The sequence below is a fragment of the Octodon degus genome, unplaced genomic scaffold (assembly GCF_000260255.1).
Source record: "Octodon degus isolate 3935 unplaced genomic scaffold, OctDeg1.0 scaffold00016, whole genome shotgun sequence".
NCBI lineage: Eukaryota > Metazoa > Chordata > Mammalia > Rodentia > Octodontidae > Octodon > Octodon degus.
In genome coordinates this window covers 17320383-17330093 of record NW_004524592.1, presented here as the reverse complement: position 1 = coordinate 17330093, position 9711 = coordinate 17320383, and the positions used below count along the sequence as shown (strand labels likewise).

Below are 9711 nucleotides of genomic sequence, written 5' to 3'. Positions count from 1 at the left end.
TCTCAGTGACATTGAGTCTTGTTAGTGGCAAGACTAGAAAGCACTTAGATTAGGGAAGCGGAACACGTGAGCTGTAATTATGGTTTATTTCCATATATTGGTCATGTGAGATTGAGTTAACCTTTTTAGGATTTACTTTCTATATCTTTAAAATAAAGGATTGACTTAAGTTATCCACAAAAAAAAAAAAAAAAAAAACCAACACATTCAGGATATATCTGAATGAAAGGAAATATTAAAAAAATGAAAAGCTTCAGTCGGTTGTGTCCTCAAGTATACACATCTGACATTTTGTAAAATAATAGTAGGCTGTACACTGCTTGGTCTCTCTATTTCAACATTTGGCCTCTTCTAGATGCAAATTAAAAGTATCTTACCACAGTTGCAGTATTTGCTTGATAGTTACTTTTTTAAACGTGCGTCTTGCTTTCCTGCCCTCAGAAATTTTTACAGCTAATGTTTCTAAGAGCACAAGAAAAATTTCCATTACCTGAATTCTCTGAATGCTTATTTAGCTGTATATCAAGCTAAAAAAAGAACAATGACAATACTTTAGAACGTGGATTTTAAAAACAATATGCTGCATATTGAAGCTCATCTCTTATAAAACAGAATAGAAAATAACTTGAAATCTACAGGGATTGAGAGGTAATTGAGACGCTCTACTTTCCCATACTCTTGTTTATTTATTTATTTTTAATTTGTTTTTATTTTTTGGTGGAACTGGGGATTGAACTCAGGCCCTTGTGCTTGCTAGGCAAGCACTTATTCTACTGAGCCATCTCCCCAGCCCCCTCTTGTTAAACAATGTAAATTACAGAATAAAATGATCACATCTTTGCACACTTGAATAAGATAGGGATTACTGAGCATTTCATAGCTATTGTGAAAATGACAATTTCTTTGGTTTTAAGAGAAAAAAATGAAGGATTTTTTCCTTACTAAAGATTTTCAGACTTTTTAAATTCTGAGAGTAAACATATAATTTTAATGTCAATAAAATTAAAATGGTCTTTAATGTCCATATAATTGACTTAAACTGCTTGATATAATTTCATTGAAGAAAACTTTGTTTAATTATTCAAAATTAGATTAGACTGAACTTTTTGTTTCATCTTCATATTGACACAAGATACATTAATTTTTTAAGTTGCTTTTTCATTATATAACAGTCTGACTAACGAGCTATGGAAGGGAAAAGGAATTTCATGACATTATAGGATATAAAATTGACTTTGCATCCTTTGCAAATTTTTCATCCTGTTTTTAGGACCAAAGATAAAATTCAGTCAGTACTTTTTTTTTTTTTAAGCAAAGACCATAAATACTGATTTTTAATAATTCTCTGAAAAAATATTTTTATTCATAATTATGTTAATACTATGGCTGAAACCATATGTTCTCTAGTTGTATTTTCTTTTTCTCCAATATGGTAAACCAATTCAAGAAGTATGATATTGTACAAATATGCCCCAAACAGATGAAAAGTTATGGTAATGAAAAATAATGTTGCCAATATATGTAAAATTTTTTTTTCTTTGAATAAGTATTTACCTCCTTGTAACACTAAGATGGAAAGAGTCTTATTAAAGTATTTATGAGTGGAATTGTGTTGCTGTCCTGTCACCTAGACAGTGACCCTGTGATTTTCTGTGTTAGTCCAGTGGCTGCCGAGCTGTAACGCCTTGTTAACTGTCATTTCCTTGCTCCGTAGAGCGGCTTCACTCCTTTGCACATAGCTGCGCACTATGGAAATGTCAATGTGGCTACTCTTCTCCTCAACCGCGGAGCTGCTGTGGACTTCACCGCCAGGGTATGACGGCAACAGCTTCTCATTTTAGACAGAAGCAAAGGGGGTTTTAAAGTTTTAATGAATAACAACAACCTTCTTGAAGGTTTTTACTTTCCCCTTGCTTGGATCTTCCTAAAGATGTTAGGTGTTTCCATGTTCTTTTCTGCAAATCATAGGAAGGTTTTATGACCCGAGAGGACAAAAAATAAGCATGTTGTGAGCTCACAGGCACACATATCCTTCACAGTGTATTCAGAAGCTGTTAATTTTGGCATCAGCTTGAGTGGTTATGTGTCATAAATCATGAGATCAGCTTCAAATCAATAAACAATGAAAACACTGTTAGCACATTAAACACAAAATATACAGATATAATTTACAATGATAAAAGGGCACATAATTTGACAGGAAATTTTTTGTTTAATGATTTGAGAGTTTACTTCTTTACAGAATCTCACTAAAATATATCAAAAGATATCATGGAGTGGTATGTTACTGGTTTGCTTTTATTGGACAGAATTCATTTACATAATGGTTATAAAATTCATATATGTAACAATATTTGGGCCAGTTAATACAACATTTGAATATTCAGAAATTATGACACAAAAATTCAGATCATATCCTTGTCATAATAGTGGTGCAGGACAGCTGATAAGACAAGTAAATACCATTCCTAAGTGTGGTATTTTTGTCCTCAGATGTCTTCTGGCCTGAAGCTATGTTGGGCTGTTTTCAAGTTGATTTTCTTACTGAATTATTCTGAAGAATTTTTAAGAGCCGTTGTTCCACTTGCTATTGATATGTATATTTATAACCTATTTTTAAGCATGGAAAACATTCAGTCCAAAGTCTTTTAAGTGCATGAGTATCACAAAAGGAAAGACTGTACTAGGGATCTGTGGCAGGTAGAATTTGAAGCTTTGCTTTTATGACACAGTTCTCCCTTTGTGCCTTGACTGTACAGTGTACGTCCAATACATGCATTGTAGTTACTGACTAATTGAGGAAGTTTCATTCCATCTTTTATTCTGTAACAGTAGTGCGTTGTGTTTGTGTACTTCTTTGACCCTTAGAAATAAAAAAATATAGGAACAGTAGGCCAAAATGCAACGCAGATCACAACCACTTCTGTATGTCTCTTGCCACCCTGGCCTCTCACATCCAACTTGCTGTTTTTGGTCTTTCCTCTTGTGTAGAATGGAATCACTCCTCTGCATGTGGCTTCAAAAAGAGGTAACACAAATATGGTGAAGCTCTTACTGGACTGGGGTGGTCAGATCGACGCCAAGACCAGGGTGAGTGTCTCTGCCCTTTGGTTTCCTACCTTATGACTGCTCTGTGCCCTCTTAGCAGGCCCCATGCAACAAACGCTAGTTAGTAAACACAGGCAGCATCTTTCCAAGGACATGGCTTTCTTGTGTTTGATTTAAGTCTCATATAATATGTGTAAGTTACGTATCATAAAGTAAAATTAGTGCTTGTTCATAAACACCCGGAAACAGAAAGTAGGACCTACACTGAGACAGTCATTCAAGTTGTAGCTTGTGGGGCTGGGAAGATAGCTCAGTTGAATAAGCACTTGCCTGGCAAGCATAAGGTCCTGAGTTCAATCCCTGGTACCGCAAAAAAAAAAAAAAAAGAAGTTTTAGCTTATTGGTTTTCTAGGAACAAAAAAACAAAGATTGGACTTGCACATCTGTCTTTTGGTTTGCTATAAATACAAAACCCCAAGTTTATCTGCTTATATTAGACTACAAGAATGTTACATGGTAAAAATATTTTACTTCTATTTGATTCCTAAGTCATTTTTCCTACAGGATTATGTATGTATTGACCTCAGTAGATTTGCTACTGTGCTTAGAGAAGAAGCAAGCCTTCACTTATGCCATCTTGGTGGATGTGGCTTCATTTGTTCATTTCAAACTCCTTAAGTAAAATATTGCTTTGAATTTTTGTGTATTGCCATTGAATAATATGATAAGCAAAAGAGTACAGTTGTTGAAAGTGAAGGTTCCAAAGGCTGCCTGATTTCAAATCCTTCTTCTATCGTTTTCTAAGCTGTGTGGTATTGACAGGTTACTTACATTCTCTGAATTTAGGCAAGTACAGTTATGTAAAAATTAACACAACTATATTACTTGCTTTTAAAAATGGAGTGAGAAATTATCTTGCTACTCATTATTTTTTAATATTTCCGACATATGCAGTTACTTGCTTTAAGCTGCAGCTAGTGTTTCAATATCAGGTCTCTGGAGAAGATTTGCTTAATCACAGACTTCAGCAAAACTTTAAGCAGTCTTGTAATCTAAAAATATTGGAATATGTGGTATAAAAAATCCACAGTTGATGTTAGGTAGAAGGTGCCCGCTTACAGTATTTTCTCTTTATTTAATTCTGGTATTTCATACTCTCATAGTTCAAGCAGAGAAGATCAGGTCTACACACTTCGCACATCTTGAGGCACACTGATGCGTTTGCTACACCTTTTCATCTTGAAGCATCTAGAATCTAAACTAGTTCTAGATTAAACTAATTCTAGTATTTGATGACCTCATTGCAGATTACATTTTAAACCTCATTTTTGTAAGCCTTTGGATCCAGAGTGGCTGTGGGAGTTTTCCCTGTCATGGAGGAATTCTGGATTGGTTTGCTGTATCTGTCAAGATCTTTGCTGCTGTGTCTAGTGTCTTTGTATCAGAGCCTGATGTGTTTTTTTTTTCCTTTGCCTTGCTGGCACGCCCCTTCCCTCGCTACGCTGTGGAGATACAGAATTTGGAGCAGAATACACAGTGCTTCAAGCTTTCCCTACCTCTTCTTTTCATTTAAAGGAAGGAATATCTGCTCATGGCTACATAACTTTTATCATTACTAGCATTAATAATATAATGTTACATTATTGACATGTATTACTGTTGTAGTCCCTTAATCAGATCTTTTTTTGTTTTTGTTTTTATGAATTTTTTAGTAATTGAGATTACCAGTGGAAAGACAGCACTTTATAAGTACAAAAGGGCTTTATTTCTTTTCTTGGCCAGTGCCTTAAAAATTCATATTTCTTATATTATTGTTTATTTGGAGTATTCATTCATTACTTAGATTGCTAATGGTCATTTCAATATTTCTTTAATTCTTTAAAAGATAGCCTAGTTTATATACATTTCATATTCAGTTAAAAGCTGGGGAGATAGCTCAGCTGTTCAAGTACCTGCCTGATAAGCACGAAGTCCTGAATTTGATCCCAGTACCAAAAAAGACCAATCATGAAATATTTGGTTAGAAGTCTTGACTCTATATAGGCAGTGTGTTTTCACCAAGAGTCCTAAGAAATGAAAAGAAATAGATTCCTGTGCTAGTTCTGCCATTTCTAAATTATCCTTGAGCAATTAGCAGTGAACACTAAGCACTGGAAGGGGAAAGTATTTGGATCACCTTTCATCCAGTGAAGCTCCATGTATAGCACAAAACTGAATTTCATTCAAGGATTAAAAAAAAATAGATTGTCTAATTTATGGGGACATTCTGTTCTTTTGCTGTTTTAGCAGGTAGTTATTCAGTTCTGACTTGGAGCATGAATCCTGGCATACAGTGGTTATCAAGGCAGGGTAGATTTCTGCATTCACAGCAGTTTGACTTAATAGTCCTCAAGAGATTAGGCGGGCAGTGTGCTGCTAAAGGTGGATTAATGAATTTTCACGAAAACAAGACAGAACCAAAAAGTGTTGATTTGTAGCTTTTTGCCTTTGACAATTTCCATGGTATAAATATTTCCACTATGGACAATTTATTTATTTGTCCACTGTGGTCAATTTAGACCCACCAACATGGTATCACTAAATGCAGACTTGGGAAGAGACGCCCCAGACCAGCTCTCTGTAGTTTGTATAAGCAAACTGTAGGATACATGCCAGGTCAGGCCCAGCATTGAATGATGCAGAGCATTCCCCCAGCAGTGAAAGGACTTGTCTTGGAGCAGTAGGATTCTAAAAGCACTGTCTGATTCTTTTCATTCTTGCTGTAGCCAGCAAAGCTATATCCCTATGCCAAAGGCAAAATCATGTTAGAGGTGAATACTAAAATCAACCATGGTCTGGCACTAAGAGACTAATTCTCGGGTAACAGTAAGTGATTACTAAAGTAATGAGATAAAATTTAGTTTTCTCTTATCTTTTAAAATGTATTTAAAAACAGAAAAATGTTTAATGTGTTTTGACTTCATTTTGGCCAATATAGTAGACCTCCTACATTGAGAATTTTTAAAGTAAAATAAATATTATTATCCTTTGTTTTGCTGTAGCCTTATCAATTTCCTCCAGCAGTCAAGTGACCCACAGATATGGTACTCTGAATGTAGAATATCTGACCAAGAATTTTGACTTGAGCTGTCATTATTTTTCTCTTTTATGAGATGATTATTATCTAGAGAAAGGAAGGTCTATAGACGCCTTTGGGTAATTAAAAATCAAATCTGACCCAGCGCTTCTCCCCAACTCTCATCACTTTTCTGGTAATCACTGAGATAGTTTGCTCTCACTGGCGTTCTCACTGAGATTATGATCTAAAAGTTTTAGATTTTACCCAGAGCTCTTTGCTTGTGTCTAAAAACTTCATTTTAACCTTAAAGCAAAAATTTTGTAGCTAGTTAAGATGAAGTTATTAATGTGGGCTTTATTAAGGGCATTATTCTTTCTTGCTTTTAAACTTATTATTTAAATGTGCAGACACACCATAGGAGGATTATGTTTAGTATATTGCAATGCAAATTAAATGTGAACAATAAGAACACAGAAAAACATTAAAGGCTGGCAAACAAAAACAATATACCAGAAAGAGAGAGCACCCTTGCTGCTTGTTATTACATGTAATAAAGTAATAACAATAAACAGCTACCAATTGTCAAATTCATATGCTTTCTGTGCACCCTGCTAAGTATTCTAGAAATATTTCATTTCATCCTTAATGACTTTTACAGTATATGTTATTTTTTTATTGAGAAATATGGATGTCTTCATTTGAGAAATGAAATTACCAAAAGGGTAAATGAATTTCCCCTTAGTAATAGAGCATGACCTAGACACACAGCTTAGTTATTATCTTTTTATGCTAATAACAGAACTTCAGGTTCTGTTTCTTAGAATAATGCCCTAAACAGAGAAAGAGGAAAAGAAAATATAAGCAAAGAAATGGTTCTAAAAACTTCATGTTGTGGGTTATCAGCTGGATAAGTAATGTTCCTCTAATGTTGATTGATTATACTTTGGTGTAAATGAGCTGATTCTAGTAATGAAACAGAAGCAGCACTAAGAATGGGCTGTGGAGGGAGGGAATTGGAATTTTCAGATGCAGGCTTAAGAATTTGAGTGAAAGGGTCCTGCAACTTCAGTGAAATATCCAAACAAGATTTTTTTTTTAAGCATTAACTTGATACTGTACTTTATAGGAAAGATCCCAATTCTACTCAGATTGAGCAGGCTGGGCCACTTGAGTTTGGTCTCATCATTCACATATCCTTCAAAAGGGCAGTTGCAGTCACATCATTAAATGTAAGATTTAGAACTCATCTAATTCCCATCATTCTTTTATGTATATTAAATATTCCCCAGAAAAGTACTTTGGGGTTTTCAGGGATCACACAGCGAATGTTTCATCTAATCCATAGAAAATGATGGGCTACCTTTCCTGTTTTTTTTTTTTGTTTTTGGCACCAGGGATTGAACTCAGGGCCCTGCGCTTACTAGTCAAGGGCTACCTTTTCTAAAAATGACGTAAGGCAGTATGCCCTCCCTCACCATTCATATAAGGCTACAAGTTAACCATTAGAAGAAAAATCACCCCCAGTTTGATGCATCTTGAAGCTTAACCTTGAGGAGGTTGGCCCTTCATCCTGCCCTGCAGTGATATCCCCAGGGTCTTGTGGTTCCAGAGGCTGACTCTGAACCATTGCCTGGAGCAGTGCCATTTCCTGGCATTGCCCAAACTCAAGATATCAACAAGGCTCCACTAAGACTGTGCTTGAGAAACCACTATACTGAATTGTTATATCTTTGTTTTTTTAGGGTCTACAGGGGGTGTTCAGGGTCTCACTACTAGATCGGGCTCATAGTGATCCGCCTGTTTACAGCCTCCCAAGAGCTGGGATTACAGGTGTGTGCCACCATGCCCAGTCTCAATTGCCATCTCAGCATGCCCCAGGGGCAGGCCAGGGGCAGCACAGCAGGCCTGGGGATTGAACCCTAGGCCCCTGCATCTGCTTGTAGGTGCTTTAATCCTCTGAGCTATTTGGCGAGCCCTTGAATTGTTATATCTTACACAGCAAGAACTGCTCTGTATTATCCCCTGGGTGTTATATGATATGAAGGCTGGGGAGATAGCTCAGTGACATAGGCCTGGCAAGTTGCAAGGTCCTGAGTTCCATCCCTGGGTAACAAAACAAAAACAAGATATGAAAGCAGAATTATTTTAACCATTTTGCTAGCACACTTTCTTTTTCAGATTCCTGTATGGTAAATTTTTAAACTTACTGTGGTATCTCAACCACAGTAGCTAAGTAGTTGTTTTTCTGGAAATCTGGTCTTTTTTTTTTTTTTTTTTTAATGTATTTGGTACAGGGTTTCACTACACAATTTGGACTCCTAGTGATCCTCCTGTTTTCAGCCTCCCCAGTGTTGGCATTACAGGCCTGAGCCACCCTGCCTGGATTCGGTGGCCAGCTCAGCACACCTGGTGGTGGGGCTGGTGCGGCATGTGGTGCTGGGGATGAAACCCTGGTCCCTCAGCTTGTCTAAGCAAGTGCTTAGTCTGCTAAGGTATCTCTCCCACCCTGGAAATCCAGTCTTATGCTAATTCTTAGATACCTTAAACTACAAGATCTATTTTAGTTATGCAGCGCTCACTTCAACAGCACAGATACTATTTTAGTTATTCAATAACTTCATATTTGCTCAATAGATACAATAAAGAGCCATTATCAGGCAAGGTCCGAGGCATAAAACAGATGGCACACTCAAATTTGATAAGGCTTTGATAATTTTATATTGTTCTAAAATTATTTATAATTTTGTGTTTATAATTATTATAATTTATAAATATAATTTGTTAGTCTTAAATTATAATATTGTTGAGGGGTCTGTAGAGAAGGCACAAAAATAGTGCACATCTTTTGGGCTTGTAACTGCAGGGCTCAATACCACTCAAGCAGGAAAGCAGTGTAGCAGAAGAGGCTCTGTGTGATTGAAATAATCTCACAGAAAGGTCACGTTGGTGCTGTTTGGTACAGACATGCCACCAAGTTAGGGAGAGCCCTCTGTGGGTTCCTTCCAGGTCTTGCTGCTTTTCCTGTTGGCCAAACCCAACCAGAGATCCCTAGCACCGAGGGCCCTGAATGTTGTACCAGAAAGAATGTTATAGCCTGGAGGAATTCTTTTTGTTAGAACGAAGGTGTAAGCTGGAAAGATAGCCTTGGAAGCAAAGCCACAAAAGATGGGCTGGAGTTCTCAGTAAGTCAGGAGCTTCCAAAATCTTAACTATTCAATGTACTTTGTTTTCCTTGATTCCTACCTACCCTCTCCATCTCTTTCAGTGAGATAATCTTTACCTCAGGCACCAGATTCACTGACATATTCAGGCTATCATTTTTCTCTGTTTTTTACAAATATTTTCCTCATATTTCACACCCACTCTGCTTTTTGGGCTCTCTCAACCTAGAAGGAAATAAAATAAGGAAGATGAGAGCACTTGGGGTCACTGTGAAGTCAGAACCTGTCCTGCAGTACTAAGGTCAGGCAATTCGTAAGTAGCATAACATATGGCAGTGCTGCATTTTGCTGGACAGTTTAACGTTATTTATCAGTAATAAACTTTATTTTTGGAAAATAATTCCATGATTCGTAAATGTTGAAGTGTATGTTGGAAACACTCCA

General features: G+C 36.5%; 1 protein-coding gene across 35 annotated transcripts in view; it reads left to right on the top strand.

Annotated features, from left to right (window-relative positions):
• The window catches only part of Ank2 (ankyrin 2), a 370586-nt gene that overhangs the window by 228010 nt on the left and 132865 nt on the right, over positions 1 to 9711 (top strand). For all 35 annotated transcript variants that reach the window (XM_004626671.2, XM_023710116.1, XM_023710124.1 and 32 more), the window contains 2 exons: positions 1715 to 1813; positions 2992 to 3090. In XM_004626671.2, the coding sequence (XP_004626728.1) occupies positions 1715 to 1813; positions 2992 to 3090 (198 nt within the window). The remainder of the gene's footprint in view (positions 1 to 1714; positions 1814 to 2991; positions 3091 to 9711) is intronic.